Source organism: Rhinolophus sinicus, chromosome 8, assembly GCF_057876585.1.
Source record: "Rhinolophus sinicus isolate RSI-liver-muscle chromosome 8, RSI-T2T, whole genome shotgun sequence".
Classification (NCBI taxonomy): domain Eukaryota; kingdom Metazoa; phylum Chordata; class Mammalia; order Chiroptera; family Rhinolophidae; genus Rhinolophus; species Rhinolophus sinicus.
Genome location: NC_142508.1, coordinates 45,972,882 through 45,997,103, shown reverse-complemented (window position 1 = coordinate 45,997,103; position 24,222 = coordinate 45,972,882). Strand labels below are relative to the sequence as shown.

General features: G+C 39.1%; 1 protein-coding gene across 1 annotated transcript; it reads left to right on the top strand.

Moving 5' to 3' along the window:
- Positions 1 to 24: 24 nt before the first annotated feature.
- ZNF829 (zinc finger protein 829) lies at positions 25 to 18,832 on the top strand. Its single transcript, XM_019749938.3, has 5 exons — positions 25 to 318; positions 1,002 to 1,065; positions 6,487 to 6,613; positions 6,921 to 7,016; positions 17,707 to 18,832. The coding sequence occupies exons 1-5, from the start codon at positions 290 to 292 to the stop codon at positions 18,687 to 18,689; spliced, it is 1,299 nt and encodes a 432-aa protein (XP_019605497.3). The 5' UTR covers positions 25 to 289; the 3' UTR covers positions 18,690 to 18,832.
- The last annotated feature ends 5,390 nt before the right edge of the window (positions 18,833 to 24,222 follow it).

Sequence of the window (24,222 nt, the reverse complement as noted above, 5' to 3'; positions counted from 1 at the left end):
CCCAGAAAGACCCGCGGCCGGTTTCAACATCCGGCCAGAACGGAATCTGCGCTTCCTGTGGGAGGGAGGGGTAAGCCAGGTCCGCGCGCCAGGCTCCGCAGAATCGCGCTCTGCTACGGCGAGTCGCAACTTCAAGACCCGACTAGACGCTGAGAGTTGCAGGAGTAGTCGTTTCGGGTGGGCCGGGTCAGGGCGCTGAGAGAATTGGCTGTGGGTCCCGCTCTGGACCACATTTCCCAGAGGGCCTGCGGGCCTGTCCCTCTTTTCGCAGGAGCTCGAAAGTTTCGTCATGCCTAGCGGGACCGTTAGATCAGTGAGGTGAGGGATCGCGGGCCCGGGGGCAACCGGCTCAGCTGTGCCGGTTGTGACCCCAGGAGACCAGAAAGGCCTAAATTGCGGAGACCGGAGGCGGGTACCGAGCTGAGTCCTCGGGCATGTGCGGGCGGAGTGACCTGAAGAGGAGAGATTGTGGGGTTGTCAGTGAGAGATTGTGACACTGCGACATGTGTGCAGGTTTGGGATGCCTATCATTGTGGGGTTGTGACTGTGTTATGGACCCTTTGGTGGTGTGTGATTGCGACACTGAGGGTGCTTGCGACTGTCAGTATAACTGTGTATGTTGTGTGATGAGTATGTGATTGTAACTGTTACCATGTACCTGTGTGTGTGCGGGTGTGGAGTGCGTGTCCGCTTGGTTTAAGCGTATGACTGTGCCTAATGTATGTGGCTTTGTGTGTACGGGTATTGGGCTCCTGTCAACTGTGCGATTGTGACTCCAGAATTCTGTCCCCAGGAGACCTTTGTGAGGTTTGGGCAGATTATAGCCCCTCGACAGCAGTGACCTGTTTTTTTCTGAGACACTGGGATTGGGCAGGATGTCCCATTCCCCTCTGATCTCGTTCCCTGTGTATGGTGGGGATGGGGCTGGGAATGACTTCTGACCTGACCAGTTTGAGCAACAAGAATACCTGGTGTCTCACAATTACCTTTTCCTCTCCCAGTTCTACCCTTCTCCAGGTGAGGTGTGCAGAAGAAAAGGAAGGAATACATGATGAATTGCTACAGGTAAGTAATGTCCAAAATGTGTTGGGGTTTCCCCTTCACTTTCCTTCTTGTGAAAGTTAATGCTTAATAAAGATATGTCATTAGGTCCCTATAAACTATTAGAAAGAGGATAGTTGGGACCAATGGCCCCCATATACCTAATGTTCACTTATTTGGAAAAGGGTTCCACTTCTGTTTGCTGAGTTTTCTTCATTTTAAATGCAGTGATTGTTATGATTTTAAAATAAAAGTATGATTATTTTAGAGATTTCAAAAACACAAATACCAAGAAAAAATAAAATGTGACCATTCAAATAATTAGTGTTAATATTTTTATGTATTTTCATTGTTTTTCCAAAATCTAACTATACCATTGTATATCCTATATTTTCACTAAAAAGTGTCATTCTCCCGTGTCATCAAATGGTCTTTGTAAATGTCATTTTTCAAAGATACATGTTATTTCTTTGTATGAATGAGATAATGGTTTATCCTTTTCAGATCACTTGTGTCAGACTTTGAAATCTTTAAATCTTTATTCATACTCACACAGATAAATACATACACATAGGTTTAAATTTGATTTCCATGATTAATAATGAGATTGAACATGATTTCATGTTTATTGATTATTAGGATTTCTTTTTTTGTGACATGCCTGTTCATAAATCTTACCTTTTTTTTTTTTTTTTTTTTAAAGATTTTATTGGGGAAGGGGAACAGGACTTTATTGGGGAACAGTGTGTACTTACAGGCCTTTTTTCCAAGTCAAGTTGTTGTCCTTTCAATCTCAGTTGTGGAGGGTGCCATTCAGCTTCAAGTTGTTGTCCTTTCAGTCTTAGTTGTGGAGGGCGCAGCTCAGCTCCAGGTCCAGTTGCCAGTTACTAGTTGCAGGGGGTGCTGCCCACCATCCCTTGTGGGAGTCGAACTGGCAACCTTGTGGTTGAGAGCCCACTGGCCCATGTGGGAATCCAACTGACAGCCTTCGGAGTTAGGAGCATGGAGCTCTAACCGCCTGAGTCACCGGGCCGGCCCCCACCTATTTTGTTCTTGATTGTCTCTTATTAATTCATAGGAGCTCTTCATATAATCTGCATAGGACTTTTATTGATTATAATTTTCTACTATTTGGATTGTTTTATCACTTCCTTTAAGACAGTTTTATGAATAGAAGTCCTAATTTTAACATAGTCAAATTTATCAACTTTTTATGGTTGGTGCTTTTTGTATCTTATTTAAGAAATCCTTCCCTGTCCCAAGGTTATGTAAATATTCTTCTGTGTTTATGCTTAAAGCTGTAAGTTTTGCCTTTCCCATTTACGTCTTTAATCCACCTGTAATTGGCTTTTGTGTATGGTATAAAGTGGGGGTCAGGGTTTTTTCCCCTTATGAATACCCAATTTTCTCAGCACTGTATATTAGAAAGTCCATTGTGTTCTCACTGAAAATATATCCATATATATATCATGTAAATATATCCAGTGTCTATATGTACGTGAGCTCTTTGCTTGGTTCTCTTGATCTATTTGTATATACCTGTACCAGTATCACTCAGTCTTGATTGTTCTAGCTCCTCCTTTAAAAGTAATTTGGCTTTTATTCCTGTGGCTGTTTTTAAGACTTTCTCTCTGTTTTTTGTTTTCTGTAATTTTAGTATAATGTGGTTAAGTGTGCATTTAAAAAAAATTACCTGCTTGGGATTTGTAAAGGTTTTTGAATTAGTTGATAGGTTTCTTTTATTCAGGAAAATTCTCAGCCACCTTCAAAGACTGCCCCTGCTTTATTCTCTCTCTCTTCTCTCCTTCTCAGGCTCTAATTAATTAAAATACTAGGTTAGAATCTCTTATTATTTATTTTTTTAAATCTCTTAATCTCTTTTTTATTTTTAGAGTTGATACGTACAGCTCAAATAAAAGCAATATTAAGCAAAAGAATCTTGCCTTGTCTCAGGAGGGGGCGGAAGGCATGGCATGTAGTTAGAGTTTTTGGATTCTTCCCCAGCTAAATTCTAAATCCTAGTTTGAAAGAAGAGGGCTGAATCTTTCCAATGCATTGTCCTTCACCAAAGCCCAAACAGAGTTTCTGGTTCCTTTTTCCCATCAGTTTCTAATTATAATCACTATCTCTATAGTGAAGATTGTTGCCCAGTATTAATAGGAATAACTCTAAGAGGTAGTATACTGTAGTAGAAAATAAATTTTAAAAGGAATATGAGCTTTGTTCTCAGATATTTACCTGATGTTTAATCAGGAAGTATTTGAAGCAGGAAATATTTTAATCAGGAAGTATTCCCAGTAAAATCTGAAAAAAGACAAGTATATATACCATCACCAATGTTGTTTAACATTGTTCTGTAGGTGTTAATCAAAGGACTTAAACAAGAGAAAACAATTAGGTTAAAAATTAGAAAAGAGGATATAAGATTATCATTTTTTGCAGATGATATGACTATGTACCTGGCAAAATTAAATCAATTTATAACTAGCACATTAAAATAGGCAGAAATCCATAGGGAGCAAGCAAAAGAAATTATTTTTCCCATAATTTCCACTCTCAGCTCTCTGTGGGCTCATTTTTTGTTGTCCTAGATAAACTTATGCAGTCCCCATAATTGTTTTGATCACTCATGGGTAGCCTTTGGTTGATTTCAGTAACAACATCAGTCTCATTTTACTACCAATTACAACCTCTGGTTGAATGTAATAATTGCAAGTTTCGTTTTAAGCCTTTTCTCCGAGCTCAGGCTTGCTCTAAGCTAGAAGCTTACAATGTGAAAAGAGGGATGCACTAAGCTTCTTTGTTTCCTGAACGTGAACTTCTCTTTTTCCTGCCCAGTAGGCAGTTTCTGGCTCCTATGAGATTGCTAGAGGGATAGGGAAGAGGAGGTAAGAAGACTCAACTGGTACTGTTGTTTTGTTCTTGGTCTCTCTTGCTTTTATAGATGTTCAACGCTGACTCATTTTCTTATAGAGTGCTTTTGTGAGACTCAAAGTCCCTGCTATAAACCTAATTGCACTTCCCTATGAAGTGGGCTGCCCATCTCCTGGAAATGGCTACTGAGAATACCTGTGTTACACTTGGGCATTCTGTGTTCTACTCCTTTGTTGGGGTCACATTGTCCCTCCACTGGGTCCAAGAAGGGAAATAGGTACCAGTCTGTGATGCCCTCTCAACTCCAGGGAACACAGTAAGAATTCTCCTAAACAATCTCACCATTCCACTTTGGACTCAGGAATCTAAAAAGTGCCCTCTTGGTTGGCTTAAGATGAAGAAGACGTAACCTAATTTCTCCTGTAGGATGGAAATGTATCTCATTTTTTAAACAACTAGTTCTTGGACACTAACTGGATGTCCTACAATTTAATTCAGTTCTGACACTAACTACACAGAGTTAGCATCCCGCAGGTTAAAGGGCTCATTCTCACAAAATTGTCCTATTTCAGACACCAGCCTCAAGTTTCAGGTGCTCCTAAGGTACTGCATTTCTGTCCAGTAGACCACAAGTTCAGGCATTCCCATGATCCCCACTCAGGTTCAATAATTTATTAGAATTATGTACAATCACAGTCTAATGTAGAAATATATTTAAAACCACAGTTTTATTATAAATGATACAACTCAGGAACAGCAAAACGGAAGAGGTGCATAGGGCAAGGTATAGGGAAAAGGACCATATCTGGAAAGGATCTTAAGGATTTTGCCTAATAAAATGTCTGAAATGAGATGTTTTTCAGTAATATTTATATTGTGGAAAATTCTGCCACTAGTAAAATTATAAAGGTTAAAGAATTTATGTTAATAGGGAATAATTTTTATAACAGTCATAAGAGATCTTCAATTTTCAAGAAATTAAATTATGTTTTTGTCTAAGATAGTGATATTTTAATTACTGTTTAACCAATTTTGCATTTAAAAATTCAAGAAATGTTCAAAGACTTAGTGAAAAATGACAGGGATTTGTCCCAGTACGCAGTCTCACTCCCCTCAGGTGGCTACCCTCAATTCTTTGCTGTTTCTCTTGGCATTTTTCCTATATGTCTAATAAATATTCCCATATTGCTATTTTTTGGAAGACATTTCCTAATGACTTCCTTGAGCTAAATATGGATTGAGATTTCCCACACCAAATTCCTCATTTTCTGTCCCTGCAAGAGTTATATTACAATTTTTCTTTAAATCACTGATATTGATGTGATTAGGCTCTTGCATATATTATTAATCTGAGCCAAGTAGTATACTAGACTCTATTAGTACAATTCTATTTGTACAATTTTTGTTTTTCTGAGGGTAAATTACTTTGTTTTTTTATTTGCCTGGTTCCATATATATGTGTTGCTATTTTTGTTTTTAAACCAAATCCCCCAACATTGCTGTCGGTTGCCTATTAATAGTATTTTCCATGTGATGAAACATATTAGCTCTTTAGTTTTCCTTGGAGACCTCTTTCCCATAGTTCTCTGTCCTCCTGTTCCTAGATGTTGCTCTCTAGGTCTGCTGCCAGATATTGTCCTGGGACGTGCCTTTTATAATTGTACTGGGACTTTGTTCACCATTCTCGTGTTAGTTTTCTAGTTTCTGAATATAATACCTTTTCTTTCTTAATTTACTCGCTAGTTTTGATGGAACACATAGGCCAGTAGCTTCCTAAGAAAAGCTACATCGAGGATTGTCTTTTTTTCTTTCTTAATTGGGGAATAGTGTGTTTCTCCAGGGCCCATCAGCTCCAAGTTATCCTTCAATCTAGTTGTGGAGGGCAACAGCTCACTGGCCCATGTGGGAATTGAACTGGCAACCCTGTTGTTCAGAGCTCATGCTCTCACCAACTGAGCCATCTGGCCACCCCAAGGATTGTCTTAACTTAATCTTCATACTAGCTTGATATTTAATCTGCCTTGGTATGTACTCTTCGCAAGTAGCTTTGATTGGGCATAGAATTCTAGGCTAGAATTCATTTTCCTTGGTAGTAGTAAAGGAATCACTTTGTATTCTTATTTCAATGGTGCTGTTGAGAAGTCCATTGCCATTCTGATTCCTGAAAATTTTTATGTGAGCCATATTTTCCTCCTGAAAGCTTTCAGAGAATTCTGTTTTCTCCAGATATTCTGAAATTCTGCTGCAAAATATATCGTAAGATTTTTTTTTTAAAGTCCATTATATTCTCCCCTCTTTTGGGGCTCAAAGGGAAAATGGGAAAGGTGAAGGAACTCACGTTTATTCAGACTGTACGACCAGGCATTGAGCTGAATGCTTGCTATTTCATCTCATTGGAAAAGTCCACTCTACTTGCACATTCCTAGATAAAAGTATTCTGATATAATAGGGTTCCAGCCCCTGCAATTTGCTTAATAATCTTTGTCCTTTTTCGTAGAGCCCTCTGTCACCATCCCTACTACCATTTTTTTCTTCTCTCCTTCCACTGTGAAAGCATGTTTGTTGTTTCAGGGGTCAGTGATGTTCAGGGATGTATCTATAAACTTCTCTCAGGAGGAATGGGAATGCCTGGACTCTGGTCAGATGAATTTGTACAAAGAAGTGATGTTGGAGAATTTCAGCAACCTGGTTTCAGTGGGTAAGGATAACTGTCCCCCAAAATTCAGAGTCTGCCCTCACGAATATCTTCTTTCTCCATTGTAAAGTATTTTGTTTCAAGTAACCAGATAAATTTCTACTCCCTGTTCCCCCAAGGAATGGTTTGAGTTGGAATGAAATGGAAGAATTGGAAATGGGCAGCTTCAATGGGCTGGAGCGGAAGTTTCATCTTCATCTTGCCCTGGTCCTTCCTATAGTGGTGTATCTTTCTTGATCACCAAGGGACTGGATCTGATTTCTAGGGCACCCACAGCATAACCATGTCCCATTTCTTTTCTTGTGATCAGGTCTTTCCAGTTCTAAGCCAGCTGTGATCTCCTTATTGGAACAAGGAAAAGAGCCCTGGATGGTTGAAACAGAAATGAAAAGAGGCCTTTGTTCAGGTAAGTGATAATTCATATGGCAATGACTTTGTCCAAAATTAGGTTGTTTGTATTTTTATTATTTAGTTTTATGTTATTTATATAACCTAGATACAAGTCTGTAATCAGCTATGTGATTTGAAAATATTATCTCCCATTTATTGAGTTGTGTTTTCACCCTCTTGATTTTCTCCTTTAATAAAAGCACAAAACTTTTTAATTTTGATAAAATCCAAAAAAGTTTATTTTTTCTTCGGTTATTTGTGCTTTTGGTATGAATCCCTTAAGAGCCTTCATAATTAAATTTATATTCTCTGAAAGTAGAAAAATATTTCACACCCTATTGATAGGTAAAAGATTCTGTCAGTTATATCTCAAAAAATAAAGTTATAAGAAAACTGCCCTCCCCTTCGTAAATTTTTTCTCAGTTGTGCACACAAAGAGAGCTTTCAACTTTAGTTCTTTAGTTTAGCCATGAGATAGAATTGTCCTGGGTCTTTTTTCCTTTCCAGGAGACACAAGGTATTACAAACAAACAGACCCACATGAAAGATAATAATACAGATTATCTGTTGTCTTACTTACAGAGAATGAATCCCCAGATAACTGGAACAGATTTCCATCATCCCTACAGAAATCATGATAAAATCACATTCCTAATCACTATAATGTACCAGCCTTGTACAAATCAGAACCAAAATTAGACTTGGCCCCAAAACAAAACCCAAAATACATTGGGAAGGGGGGGTTGAGAGAAACAGTGAATGAAAGTAGAATTTTTTTATTACTGCTTGGGATTTACTGAAGACAGGATTTAAGAAGACATGCGGGGGCTGGGATAGCCTGCAAGGTACACTTCTCAAGTCACACACTTTATTGACTCCTGCAGGTGAGTCCATTTGAACATCTCAGTGAGACCTTCAAATTTGTCAGAATATAACATTTAAACTTTTCAAGTGCATAACGTTTTAAAAGTTAAACATGACTTTTATAAATAAATGATAAGCATATTTGAAAGATTTATTTAGTTTATTAATGAGAGAACCAGTGGAATGGTACAGCTAGTTCAAATTATCTTGGAGAGATTGAGTTTCCATTGTCCTGGAGAGAAAGAATGCAGGAATCTAAGTTGGATATAAAAACTAGTTACTGTCTTATAGGATAAAACCGTAACCTTCAGCCTATCTTTTCCACAAGACAAATCATTTGCAACCTATCAATCTTTTTCAATTTAACATCTAACTTGAACAGATCCTCGGCCCTAATGAGAAGTAAATAGTAAGTGAAACAAAGGTACATTTCCATAGAGAATTAAATAATCCTCGAATGGACCTATTAGATAATACACTGGTATGACATTGAAAAGACATGCAGTATTTACCCTTTTGCGTGATTTTCAATTTTAGATACTTCAGTGTTTTTACCCACACTCATCATGACCCACCTTTCTACTTTCCCATGTCTAATAAGTGAAAAGTGATATTTTATTGCTTTCATTTGCATTTCTGATTATTAATAGGTATGAACATCTAATAGGTCTGTTAACTCTGTTGTAATCTTTATCAGTATTTTTATTGGGGTCCCTAACGTCTTTCTGTTAATTTGCAAGTATCTTCTAGTCTATTGAGCATTAAAGTTATGGTGTCCTTCATTTAACAGAAATCCTTAATTTTGATGTATTTTCAATTCATAGTTTTGCTTATGGTTTGTACTTGTGGAGTTTTAAGTAAGTTATCTTTCCTTGCCTATTTTTCACAAAGGTTTTCTTCTATGTTTCATTTTAAAAATTATACTTTTACCTTTCACATTATATATTTAATCCATTTGGACTAATCCATTAATGTGATGTTAAGCAAGAATCCAGGATTTTTCCCCCCATAAATTGAATCATTTTCCCCTCTACCATCCATTAAAGAATTGAGCTTTCTTCATTTATTTCTGGTGCCATCTTTATTGGATAATAAATTCTCAAATACAAGTCTGTCTCAGTGCTTTATTTGCTTCCTTTCGTATAATGCCAGTACCAGAGTGTCTATTTCTATGGCTTGTATTTTTTAATATCTGAAAGAGCAAGCCCTCCTTTACTCTTGTTTTTCATATCTAACGTTTACTTAGCATCTGATGTACTTTTGCTTTTCCATATAAAATTTTAGAATAAATTCGAGCCATTAAAAAATACCTAACTAGAGTTTTGATCAGATTACTTTGAATTGATAGATTAATTTGGATAGAATTGACATCTTTGTAATCTTAAATTGTCCCTTCTAGAATCATGGAATATTTCTTGATGCATTCAGTTTTATTTTAATGTCCTTTATTAAAGTTAATTTATTACTAAATAATTACTATTAATAAAATAGTAATTTTTTAAGTTCTTTGTTGAGTTACTTTCTAGATTTTTAACAGATTTTGTTGTTATTGTGAGCATCTATAATTTTCTATTGTTGGTGCAGAGTTTTCAACTTTTTTTAATATATAAAAAGGAGTTTAATTTTACTAGTTATCGGGGAAATGCACATTAAAACTGCAATGGGATACCATTATGACACCCATAACATGGGCAAAAATTTAAGTCTGACATTAGTAAAAACAGGTAAGAATATGGAGCAATATGCACCCTCATAAGCTGTTGGCAGGGTGTAAATTTATACAACCACTTTTTTGGTCTTTTTTCTTTTCCTTTTTAAAAATTTTATTGTGATAAGAACATTTAACATGAGATGTACCTTCTTACCAGATTGTTAAGTGTATAATACAGTATTGTTAACTGTAGGCCCACTATTGTATAGCAGATCTTTAGAATATATTCAGTTTGAGTAACTGGAGCTTTATGCCTATTGATTAGCAGCTGCCTGTTTCCCCTTCACCCCAGCCTCTGGCAACCATCATTCTACTCTTTGCTTCTGAGTTTTACTCTTTTAGACACCTCATATAAGTAAAATCATGCAGTGTTTGTTCTTCTCTGACTGCTTTATTTCACTTAGCATAATGTCGTCAAGGTTCTTTCATGTCACATGTTGCAGGATTTCCTTCTTTTTTAAGGCAAATAATATTCCATTGTGTATATATATTGGTGCAGGTATATATATACACTATGTTTTCTTTATCCATTCATCCAGCTATAGATTTAGGTTGTTTTCACATCTTGGCTATTGTAAGTAGTGTGCAATGAATACAGAAGTGCCACTATCTATTCAAGATCCTGGTTTCAATTCTTTTAGATATGTAAATACCCAGAAGTGGGATTGATGTATCAATCATATACTGGTTCTACTTTTACATTTTTGAGGAACTTTCATACTTTTTCTGTAGTGGCTGCACCGTTTTGCATTCTTGCCAAATAGTGTACAAGGATTCCAATTTCTCAGCATCCTCATCAATACTTGCAGTGTTTTCTTCTTCTTTTTTTTTTTATAATAGCCATCCTAACAGTGATATGTGATAACCATTATGGTTTTGATTTGCATTTCTCTAGTGATTAGTGAAATTGGGCATCTTTTCATATATCTTTTGGTCATTTATGTCTTTTTTTGGAGAAATGTCTATTCAAGTCCTTAACCCATTTTTTTAATTGGGATGTTAGTTTTCTTCCTTATATATTTTAGATATTAACCCCTTATCAGACACAGGTATCCCCCACTTTTTAAAAGTTTGCATTATGCCACTTTGCTTTTACAAAAGACCTGCATTACTCCCTGTATTCACTAACTGAAATAAATCTGAAGAAGATTTTTGCTTTTTTGAAAAATGACAAAATATGAGGATTGCATTTGGCATTTGTTTTGCAGCAAGGCGGTATAGAGGCAGTGTGCACACCAGCAGCAAGAATGGCACCGCCAAACTCCTTCCCATGAACTACACTCAGCATCTCAGTGTCAAGTTGCCATAGCATTGAACTGTATATCTCTGAGCATCTGTGCTTTATCTTGATTTATTCTGTGTATCCATTAGCAAAATGTGTCCTAAGGTAGAAAAGCCTAGGAGAACTGGTAAGGGTGTTATGCTTAGTGTAAAACTGGATATAATTAAGAGTTGTGGTGAATGAAATAAAGGCATTGTTCATGCATTGAATTTTGAATCTGGGAACACAAAAATTTTTTTATATACATTAATGGTAATTGCTTCTTTGCTTACGAAAGGTTTCATAGGAATATTGTACTTTTGGATAGTGGGGCAACCTGTATATGGTTGGCATGTATTTTCTCCCATTCCATAGGTTGCCTTTTCACTCTTGTGCAGCAGCTTTCACTCTTGTTTTCCTTTGCTGTGCAGAAGCTTTAAAATTTGATGTAGATCCATTTGTCTGTGTTTTTTTGTTGTTGCTTGTGCTCTGATGTCGTACCAGTCTCTGTCCCTTCCCTTTCTCCCCTCCTTTGTTCTCTCAGATATACCCACTTTCAGATGTTTCAATTCAAGGACCTCTCAGATGTGTTTGTGTGTTGAGCAGTAAATCCTTTGTTATATTATAGTGGTCCAACTAGTTTTAACTTCAAGGGGAGAGACCATGCAGCTGACATCACTCTGTTGAGAATTTTTATCTTGAAAGGGTGTTGAATTTTATCACATGCTTTTGCTGCATCTATTGAGATTATTGTGTAATTTTTACCCTTCATTCTATTAGTGTGGTGTAGTGTACCACATTAATTGATTTTCGTATGTTCAACTATGTTTGCAACCCAGGAATAAATTCCACTTCGTCGTGGTGTATGAGCCTTTTAATGTGCTGTTGAATTCAATTTACTCCTATTTTTTCAGAATTTTTGCATCTATATTCATCAGAAATTTTGGCCTGTAATTTTTTTTGGATGGTGTCTTTGTCTGACTTTGGCATGAGAATAATGCTGGCTTTGTAAATTGAGTTTGGATGTGTTCCCTTTTAAACTTTTTGGAAGATTTTCAGAAGGATTGGTATCATTAATTAAATGTTCGGCAGATTTCACTGGTGAAGCCATCTGGTCCTGGGCTTTTCCTAGTTGGGAGGTTTTTGGTTACTGATTCAATCTCCTTGTTATAGGTCTATTCAGTCTTTCTATTTGTTCTTGATTCAGTCTTGGTAGTTGTATGTTTCTATGAATTTATCAATTTCTTCCAGGTTATTCAGTTTCTTGGTGTATAATCATAGTAGTGTGTTATGATCCTTTTTATTTCTGTGACTTCAGTTATGTCTCCTCTTTCATTTCTGATTTTATTTATTTGAGTCTTTTTTTAGTGCATCTAAAAGTTTGTCAATTTTATTTCTCTTTTCAATAAACCAACTATTTTGTTGATCTTTTCTATTGTTTTAATATTCTCTATTTCATTTGTATCAGATCTAATCTTTATTTCCTTCCTTCTGCTAACTTGGTGTTTAGTTTGTTCCTTGAGGTATAAAGTTAGGTAGGTTGTGTATTTATCATCATTTTTCTTTTTTAATGTAGGAACTATAAACTTCCCTCTTTGTACTGCATTTTATGCGTCTCATAAATTTTAATATGTTGTGTTTTTGTTTATCTCAAAATATTTTCTAATTCTATTTCTTTGACCCATTGATTTTTCAAAACTGTAGTTTAATTTCCACATATTTGTGAATTTTTAAATTTTCTTTCTGCTATTGACTTATAGTTTCATTTCCTTGGGGTCAGAAAAGATACTTAGTATTCTTAAATATCTTAAGACTTGTTTTGTGACCTAACATATGATCAATCCTGGAGAAATATCCATGTGTACTTGATAAAAATATAATCTCAGCTTCTGGTCAGGATGGCGGAGTAGGAAAACACTGTGCTCACCTCCTCTAATGACCACATCAGAATTACAGTGAAACTACAGAACAGCCATCATTGAGAATCACCTGAAGATGGGAGCTGGAGCTTTTCACCTGCTAGCTCTTCTCTGGGCTGGGGGAGGGTCTGTGGTGAGTGTTTGCCTGCTAATTCAAATCACCTTTGTTCTCAGTAGCTCCAAGTTGCCTAGTTAATGTACTGGGTCCATCAGCACTCTGAGACAGAAGCCAATACCTTGGGCAATTTCCAGAAAAGTTGAAACATTTGATAAACAGTCCATTTTTTCCCTCCCTAGGAAGACGCTGGGAGCTGGGGCTTTCTCCCACTTGCTCTGCATTAAACTGGGGGAGGAGCTCTGGTGAGTGCCTGAATGCTAGTTCAAATTGCTCCCTTGCTCTCTCTAGCCCCCAGGGGCCTATCATATGCCAGGTCCCGTCCACTCTCTGAGATAGGTGAGATAGAAGCCAGTCCCTCAGGTAGTTCCCAGAGAAGTTAGAGCATTGGATGCATAGTCCAACTCTGTTATACTCAGGGCGATGGTGGAAGCTGGAGTTTCACCTGCTCGTTCTGTACTAGGTCAGGAGGCCTAGTTTGTGTACTAGTTCAGACCACCCTCTTGGTTCTCAGTAACCCCCAGGTATCTAGATAACGCTGGGTCCCATCAGTGCTCTGAGACAGATGAGACAGAAGCCAGACTCTTAGGCAACTCCCAGAGAAGCTAGAATGTTTGACATATTGTCCACTCTTCTTTTTCAGGGAGAAGGTAGGAGCTGAAGTTTTTTTCTGGCTTGCTCTATATTGAGCAGGGAGAGGAGCTGTGGTGAATGCCCACATGCTAGTTCAAACCAGTGCCTTTGTTCTCTGTAGTCCCCAAGGTGCCTAGCGTATGTCAGGTTTCATCAGTGCTCCAAGATGGTCTAGACAGAATCCAGTCCCTTGGGCAGCACTCAGAAAAGTTGGGACATTGGATATGCAGTCCAATTCTTTCCATCCTCAAGGAGAAGCTGGAAGTTTACCAGTTTTCATATGGCTGGTTTCACACTTTCCCAGGATGCAGGAACCTCTCAACTAGTTTCTAGGTTTCTCACAAAGGGAATTGATCCATGTAATGCTGTTGAATTGGTGTGTCCATTGGAAGGAAGGAGAGTCTAGGGCTTCCTATTTCACCATCTTGCTGATGTTACTCGAAATACCATTAAGTTTTTAAGTTGATCTTGTATCCAGCAACTTTACTAAACTGATAGATTTTTATTCTCTTGATTCTTCTAATCAGATTATAGTATCATTTGTATGTTACTATACTTACTTCTTTCCTTCCAATCTTCATACTTATTTCTTTGCTAATAATGATAGGCAGGACTGTCTGGTAACAATGGTAGTGGCCATCCATTTCTTTTCCTCATTTATAGGGAACATATTTAAAGTTTCTTCACGTAAGTGAAATGTTTGCCATAGTTCTGTTAACTTTTACTAAGTTAGCTGTTACCTTGCCATGCTGGTTTGCTATAAGTTATCATAAATAGTTGGCCACATCCTACAACTTTGCTCGATCTGTCAAGATGATCATGGCAGTTTGTGGTCTTATTTCACAACAGTTAAACCCTCTGGTGGGTGGCCATATTGGCCTGTGAGTTCATGTTCCCATGAGGGTATCAGCCACCTTGTCAGTGTGCCTGGGGAAGAGCCAAGAGCCAGACTCAGCTCTGTACCCCTCTGGGTGGATTTAAGAAATGGGAGTAGATGAGCTCAGGATGATGAGCCCTAAAAGGTAAAGGTTCATTGCTGATAACTTTTATTTGCTACTGTTCCATCAGGCAGCTCTGCTCATCAGGGTTTCATTTTTCAACATTTACAAAGCATCAGCAGCCACAGGAAAAGTATGCCTCCCCTTTTCATAATCCACTGGCTTTTTAATAGTTGAGGAGGTTTTAATAGTTTTAATACTTAAGGAGGTAGAGGAGCAGATGCCTGAGAGCAGATGGTCAGCTATATTCTCTCCAGCAGGGCTTTTTCTTTGCTATTGGGTTATCACACTGACTCAGCAGCCTGGGCTGTTACCACCAATTTCTGTAGTAAATGCACAAGCCATGGTGATCCCATGGCAGTTCAGGGAAAGGGTAAATGAGAACTCAAAAACTTTGTTTCCAGGCTAGCTTCTCCCTTCCTCCTGTTACCATCTATTAAGGCAAGTAACTTCCATCCTCAAACATACAAGTTTGCACCAGTCTTCAGTCTGCCCGGGATTTCCCACAGTTTGTGTCAGTTCCACAAAACCAAATTTTCTAATTTCTCCAGGGTCAATTGGGAAAGGAAGTCAGAAGTTTGTACACATTCAGAATCTAGGCAGGAGCTGTTGATATTTTTTTTAATATGTATTTTTTCATTATTATGTTTTCAACTTCTAAGAACTTTATGTGTGTGTGTATTTTCTTAGTGTTCCTTTATTTAGCATCTTATCCCTATTTAATAGATACCAGATCTTCTGTTACCTACCTCTCTGAGGTTATTCATTCCATTTCCCCCCCCTCTGTTCCTTGCATCGATTGTTTCCTCACAGAAACCAAAAGCCATAAGACCTCTTTTGGGATATTTTTCATGTTAAACTTTCCTCAAATGTCTAATAAACCATGGCTTACTGCCCATTTTAAGTGTGAGATACGAAAAAGTTGATTGGAACGTCTTTTTAGACGTGTAGTGGGAGTGGGTCTTGTTTATTTTGGGAGGATCTGGATGGGTTTATTTACTTAGGATCTCCCACTTTGGGTAACTATTGGTCTTTTCTCTTGTGCATAAAGAGACCTTCACTCTCCCTCCTGGTGAGGGAGTTATGAGCCTATTACCAGTGTTCTGAGGGTTAAATTGGGATAAAACAACAGAGTCTCATCATTTCAGTATTGCAGGCTGACATGAATTCTCTGACACCAACTGGGTGTCTTATACTTCAATTCAATTCTGACACTAATACCTGGACTTAACATCAGATTCCACAAGTTAAAGGGCAAGGTACCCAATCAGACTGCCCTTACTTAGTTCAGACACCAGTTGCAACTGGGGTCTCACACTTCCCACACTTCTGCCTGGCCACTATTAATATTCAGGGCTTCCCTCCCCACCATCCGGTTTGAGAATTCATTAGAACAACTCACAGAACTCATGAAAAGTATTATACTTATGATAACCATTTTATATAAAGGATACAATGAACAGCTACCTCAAGAAATACCAAGGTCTAGGAGAGTTGCATTACAGGAGATTCTGTCACCATGAAGTCAGCGTGTGCCACCCTACTAGTACATAGATATGTTCACCAACCAGGAAGCCTCCCCCCAGTCCTTGCCCTGAGTTTTTTATTGGGGTTTTACTATGTAGGCATGAATGGCCAGCCCCTCCTTTGAAACTGAAGGCCCACTGTGAATCATCTCATTAGCATGAACTCAGGTGTGATCAAAAGGAGCTTGTTGTAAATAACAAAAAACACTACTATCAGGAAATTCCAATGATTTGTGAATTCCTATGCCAGGAATGAGGAACAAAGACCAAATATATTCTTTATTATATCACAAGTATTTATGTTTTCTGTTAATGCTTTGTTCTCAGTTCAGTACCCAGGCCCACAGCTACACCTGATGTTCCTGACTCCAGATTCACTCTGGTTCCATTTTTCCAGATCTCTAGTTTTCTGTAAGAATGGAGAAGTATAATCCTTTTGTGTGGGATGGGAAGGGGCTCTTAGTGGTCTCACTACTGATACAATATTGGGACTAATCCTTCAGGTTTCAGCATTTTTTTTTGTGCACCCCACTATTAGAAGTGCCTGATGCCTCCAGTTCTTGTGTATTTGTGGGATCTGTACCATGAATCAGTGCTGTGGAATTCACTTACTGTAGCTCAGTTTGACTTTTTCTTTTATTGCTACTGTCTCTTTTCCATTATCCTTTGTCCTAATGGGATTTTTCTTTCCCCTTGTTAAGCTTTTACTGTAATTTTCCTGTGGATTCATGAATTAGCCCTTTTTAAAGTACAGTTGACACTCATTACTCGGATTCTATAATTACATATTCACCTACTTATTAGATTCATTTGTAAATGCAAAATCAATACTTGAAGTTCTTTCATGTTCATTGTGGATATACGCAGAATGGCAACCAAAAAAAAAAAAAAATGTTGACATGGAGTTCCCCTCTTCTTCTCGCAGAGTATGTTTCATTCTTACGCTCTTCTTTCTTACTCAGGCTGCCTTCCTTCTTAGCCACTGCCATAACTTAAGGATTTCATTTCTCACTCTACAAAAGTCAGCATCACAGAATTCTAAGGCAAACTATTTTCAGTGAATCCCCAACACTTCCGACTCTAGCTGCAGAAGAAATGTACTGTTTACCATTGACAGTTTCATTCAGCACCTGAGACTTGCTGCAGGATGTCCTCTGATGTGAATTTGCCAGCAACATAACATACCCTTTGCATAGAGTCTGTGACCACCCTCCCCCAATTTATACATTTCAACACAATTATTTCTCTATAGTCCTTTGATATAGGTCTGACAATTATCCACAGACTACAAAACATACATAATATTATGCTCTGAGTGTGTGAGCATATGTTTATAAACATGTATACATGTATATGATTCGAATCACTATGTAATATGGAGGATAGCCCTGAACAGGTATAGTATAGTTACTGAAGTTTCAAGTGATTCTGATCCACACCAGTATTTCATGATTATTGAGGTCATCTAGTTCCCTAATCATTCTCTTCAACTTTCTCTATTACCTCTCCTTAATGTCTGTGCTTATCAATTTTACAAATTGCTTAGTCATATTTGATAAGTGTCCAAGCATTTACTCTCTCAGATATTATTTGCAGCTTAATTTTCCCATTTCTTTTTTAGAAGTTTAACCTCTCCCAGAATAGTAAAAATAAATATATGCCTTTTTATTTTCGTTCAGATCTGGAATCAATGTGTGAGACCAGGATACTATCTCTAAAGAAGAGACATTTTAGTCAAGTAATATTTATCCATGAAGAAGACATGCCCACTTTTATTCAGTCCACGTTTCTTACTCCACATCAAAAAACTATTAATGAAGAGAAACCCTGTGAATATAAAATATGTGGAAAGACCTTTAATCAGAACTCACAGTTTATTCAACATCAGAGAAGTCATCCTGCTGAAAAACTCTATGAATGTAAGGAGTGTGGGAAATCCTTTAGTCGTGGCTCACTTGTTACTCGACATCAGAGGATTCACACTGGTGAAAAACCCTATGAATGTAAGGAATGCGGCAAGGCTTTTAGTTGTAGCTCATATTTTTCTCAACATCAGAGGATTCACACTGGTGAGAAACCCTATGAATGTAAGGAATGTGGAAAAGCCTTTAATTATTGCTCAAACCTTAATGATCATCAGAGAATTCACACTGGTGAGAAACCTTACAAATGTAAAGTATGTGGAAAAGCCTTTACTAAGAGTTCACAACTTTTTCCACATCTGAGAATTCATACCGGTGAGAAACCTTATGAATGTAAGGAATGTGGGAAAACCTTTACTCAACATTCAAGACTTATTCAACATCAGAGAATGCATACTGGTGAGAAACCTTATGAATGTAAGGAATGTGGGAAGGCCTTTAGTAGTACCTCAACACTTACTAATCATCACAGAATTCATGCTGGCAAGAAACTCTATAAATGTAAAGAATGTGGAAAGGCCTTTATTCAGAGCTCAGAACTTATTCAACATCAGAGAATCCATACAGATGAAAAACCATATGAATGTACTGAATGTGGGAAGGCCTTTAATAAAGGCTCAAACCTTACTAGACATCAAAGAATTCATACTGGTGAGAAACCCTATGACTGTAAGGAATGTGGAAAGGCCTTTGGTAGTCGTTCTGACCTTATTCGCCATGAAGGAGTTCATACTGGTTGAATGAAAAGCCCTTTTGATAATCTTTATAATAACATTTTTAAAAACAAATAATTTTTTTAAAAGCCCAGGTAATGCATGATCAGAAGTTCTCCTGTATTGTAGTTTTCTAGGGCTCTTGTAATAAAGTACCAAGTGTGACAAAACTGGGTGACTTCAAACGGCAAAAGTTTATTCTCAGTTTTGAGAAAGAGAAAGCCCACCTATAGCCCACTCTAGCCATCCTGTCCCACCTCCCAGTGGGAGTGGGGGTGGGTTTGAGAAGCACTGGTGAAATTTACAGTCCAGTGGCACAGTTTCACCAAAAGACTGAGACCTAATCAGAGGACTATAAAATTCTTCCCTTCCCCTACACCTTACCACCACATCACTAAAGGCCTATTTACCAGTGTTACTTTTACCTAGTACACCATGCCTAGCTTTCAACAAAAAATTAGAAGGCATACAAAAAGGCAAAGAACACAATTTGAAGAAGCATAGTAAGCATCAAAACCATACTCAGACATGTCAATAATGTTGGAATTATAAGACTGGGAATTTAAAACTGATTATGCTAAGAGCACTAATAGGAAAAGTATAGCATATGCAAGAAAAATGGGATGTAAGCAGAGGGATGGAAGTTCTCAGGAAGAATCAAAGGCAATACTAAAGATCAAAAATATTTTAACAGAAATGAAGTATGCCTTGGATGGACTCATTAGTAACTGGTCTTGGCTGGGGAAAGAATTGCTAAGCTTGATATGTCAATAAAAACTTCCAAAAACTAAATTGAAAAGAAAAAAAACATTTAATAACAGTACAGAATATCCAAGAGCTATGGGATTCCCGAGTGACTGCCAAATCATGGTACCAGTGTGACCACTAGGTGATTCTGTGTGATTTCCCATGTGAGCGATGTGTGATTTTCAGGGGACAGTTGTGATTTTTGGTGCCCCTGCCACAAAGCAAGTTCCTCAGAAGAATCACGGATTACACCTCAAAGCACCAATATGGCAGCTGCCAGTGCTGCTAGACAAGCAAGTTCACTCCAAATAGATGCGACCTCAGGCCCAGAATTTTGAGCAGTGTGGCAGCCACTGCCACTAGAGTAAAGCAAGTTTATTTAGAACACACGTCAGCTACACCCCGAATGGCCAATATGTCAACCACAGGTGCCCCAAAGCAAGTTTTCTCAGAACAGACCTAGCCTACCACCACTAAGTGACAAAATGGCAGTAGGTGGTGCTGCTTCCATAATGCAAGTTTTCTCAGAACTGACCTGGATTCACCCTGGAAGTGGGAGCAGTGCGACAGCCATTGCCACTGCTGTAAAGCAAGTTCCCTTAGAACAGAAGTGGCCTATACCTGAAGGACCAGTATCGTGGCCATTGGTGAAACCAAGGACTACGACACCTGCCCTTCCCATGGCTGAGATTTCTTCAGTCACACAGCCACTGGGTTCCCCACCTCTGTCCCCCACCAATACACACGTGGGCAGGAGGGAGTGAGGCCAGACTAGTATGTAACATCCCAACACCTTAAAAATGGAGGGATTCAGCATGTCACACTCCTTCAACCACTGAATCGGCATCAGGTATTGGGGGAAATTGGCTGCCTCCACTTCACCTTCTGATTCTGCACTCAGATTGTCTTTGTCCTCGCACTTGACCTTGAGACTCCCACCCCAGGCACTTGTGCAAAGGCCTCAGGTAAGATGAGGACAAACCATTCCAATTTAGGTCACCACAACAGGTAATGGGCATTGGCTGTGGAATGAGGTTCTCCAGGTCTGGCTGAGCCAGTGGTAGTGGAGATAGGAACACAGAAATGTGTCATTGTGACCCGGGGGCAGAAGGAACTACAATTTGCAGAAGCCTCTGTGGGAGATTTTGCCCAATGGGGTGGGTTTGGAGCAGAGGGAGGGGGCGTACTGCAACCAGAACACTCAGGCTCTCTAGGCCCAGTCCTTCAGCTCCAGCACTGTAGGCTTTAAATGATACAGAGAATTACAATAATTAACAGCAACAGCACAAAGGCGTGAGTGGTACTGAGGTCACTGCTTTTTAGAAATGGTGAAAGTCCTAATTCACACTTTAATAACTCAAAAATTTATAACAACATGTTAACATAAGTGACATTTTTATAAAAATTAGTTTTCAAAGAAAAAATCAGCATTTTTCTGCATCTTTTTGTGTAGGGAGAAAACTTTTAAATATTTGGCTTAATGAAAAACAGCTGGGATTTCTGGTCAAGATGGCAGAGTAGGTAAACGCTGTGCTCACCTCTTCTCAGGACCACATTAATTACAACTACACCACAGAACGACCATTATTGAGAATTGCCTAAAGTTTAGCAGAACCGAAGCCCTACAACTACAGATGTACAGAAGAGGCCACCTCGAGACTGGTAGGGGCAGAGATGTGAAACAGGCTGGTCCCACACCCATGTGTGACCATTAAAAATCAGGAGGGATATCGCGGCTGCAGGGGTCCCCCACTGAAGAGCGAGATGTCCCAGCCCCACCCAAGCCCATGATTTCAGTGCCAGGGAGAGAATTCCCCATAATTTCTGCTGTAAAAACCAACAGAGATTGTGGCTGAGTGAGACAGGGTGGCTGCTGTCCTAGGTGCTCCTCTTAAAGGGACCACACACAGACTTACTAATGGACTCACTCGCTCTGAGCTACAGCACTGGAGCAGCAGCTCAAAAGGCACCAGGGACAGACAGGGAGGAACTGAGTTATCTAGCGTCAGGGTGAGGGCTGGAGGGACATCTTTCTCCCAGACAAGTAGCTGGTGGAAGCCATTGTTTCTTTGTTGAGTCCTCCCCCACCCTGTGTGCAGACACAGGCAGACGCCATATCTGAGTCTCCATCAAACTGGCAATAGCAAAATGGCAGTTAGAGACCTTTTGTCTCTAACCCTAATGATTCCCTGAGAACACACCCACCCAACTCTTGGGCACACCCAAGCCACTTTCCATATAAACGGCCTGCTTTGGCTCATGCTGTGGACATTCCTAAAATCTCAAAGGTTCACAAAACCCAAACAAGCAACATCTGGCTGACGAACTGTAAGCCTTGCACTAGCAATAGTTGGCCTTGGTTCATGGCTTGGTCTCTCAAGGCACCTCGAAGCACAGCGTGGGTGGCAGCCATCTCTAGATTGCTTTCTTGCTCATGCCAGGTGGCTCTGGGCAGGGAACAGACTACGGTTGAACTTGGCCTGCAGCAGGTCCCCTCTCAGGAGGCTGTGGGGCTGGCAGGCCCAGTGGCCAGCTTTGGATTGGGCCAGAACATAACCCAGCCACCTCCAAGGGTGACACACCCAAAGGACAAACAGCAGGCATCAGAGCCCTGCTAAAGTGAACCCTGCTTTGTAGGGTCAGCCCCTGCACAACAGTTCCTCCACTGTAGTCACAGCCAGTGCTCACAACCAATCAGCCGGAGGGTCAAGCCCTCCATTGAAGTGCAAACAGCAATAAAGGCTCAACTATAACAGGAGGGCACAACAACCTACACAAAGGACACACCTGGAGCACCCAGCTCTGGTGACCAGGGAGACTGCACCACGGAGTCCCATAGTACACCTACTACATAAGGCCGCTCTACTAAGATTGGGAGGAATAGCATCCCTGCATAGAAACAAACAGGGAGGAAGACAAACATTTCCCAAGTAATCTATCAGATGCAAAGTTCTAAATACTGGCTATAGGAATGTTCAATGATCTCAGGGAGAACTTCAACAAAAAGATAGGAAACATAAAAATGGAGATAGAAAACATAAAAAAGAACCTGTCAGAAATAAAGACTACAATAACTGAAATGAAGAATACATTAGAGGGATCAACAGATTAGATGAAGCAGAGGATTGAATCAGTAATTTAGAAGATAAGGTAGCAGAAAACACCCAATCAGAATAGAAAAAAAAATTTGAGAGTTTAAGGGGCCTCTGGGATAACCTCAAGCATACCAACATTTGCATCTTTGTGGTACCAGAAGGAGAAGAGGGAGAGCAAGGAATTGAGAACATATTTGAAGAAATGATGACAGAAAACTTCCCTAATCTGGTGAAGGGAATAGACATACAAACCTACGGAATAACAAGTCCCAAACAAGATGAAACCAAACAATCCCACACTAAGACACATCATAATTAGAATGCCAAAGGTTAAAGACAATCTTAAAAGCAGCAAAAGAGCAGTTAGTTACCTACAAGGGAGCTCTCATAAGACTATCTGCTGATTTCTCAACAGAAACTTTGCCAGCCAAAAGGGATTGTCAGGAAATATTCAAAGTAATGAAAAGTAAGGACCTATAACCAAGATTACCCAGCAAAGCTATCATTTAGAATCAAAGGATAGATACAAAGCTTCCCAGACAAGAAAAAGCTAAAGGAGTTCATCACCACCAAACCGGTACCACAAGGAATCTTGGAGGGACTTCTTTAAGACAAAAAGACATATATATATATATATATATATATATATATATATATATATATATACACACACACACACATATATGTATATATATATATATACACATACACATATATATACACAAGACCCTTACATATGCTGCCTACAAGAGACTCACTTCAGATCGAAAGGCACACACAGACTGAAAGTAAAGGGATGGGAAAAAGGTATTTCATGAGAAGTGGCTGGATGGCTCGGTTAGAGCGTGAGCTCTGAACAACAGAGTTGCTGGTTCAATTCCCACATGGGCCAGTGAGCTGCGCCCTCCACAACTAGGTTGAAGACAACGAGCTGCCGCTGAGCTGCCAGAAAAGCTGCTGGTGGCTCAGTTGGTTAGAGCGCGAGCTCTCAACAAGAAGGTTGACTGGACTTGGAGCTGAGCTATGCCCTCCACGATTAGATTGAAGGACGACTTGGAGCTGACGGGCCCTGGAGAAACACACTGTTCCCCAATATTCCTCAATAAAATCTTTAAAAAAAAAAAAGTATTTCATGAAAATGGAAACAAAGCTGAGGTAGCAATACTTATACCAGACAACTCAGACATTAAAACAAAGGCTTTACGAGATAAAGAAGGACCCAGTAATCCCACTTCAGGATATTTATCCGAAGAAACCCAAAAAGCTACTTTGAGGGGACAGATGCATCCAGATATATGTTCATTGCAGCATTGTTTATAATTGATTGGATAGGTAGAAAGGTAGAAATGAGAAGGAGGGAACTAGCCCCAGTTAGGAGAACCCTTACAGTTACTCCTACTTGGGTTAAGGCCCCTTGTAGCTGCTTTCACTTGGGGCACAAACACCTTATTTACTCAGCAAAATATTGAGAACAAGATATGTTGTTAGAAGAAGGAAAAATGCTGGAGAGGGAGAGAAATATCCCACTTACCAGAATATACATCCTGCTTCTCAGGACTATTTTGAATGAGCTCAAATAAATCATGGGAAATTAACAGGTTCACACTTATGCTCTGAGAAACAATCTGGAGAACCAGAGGGGAGGACAGGACACATCAGCAGAGAGCAAAAGATAAGGGAGAGACATTTCCAATCATAGAGATAAAAACCCTCACACA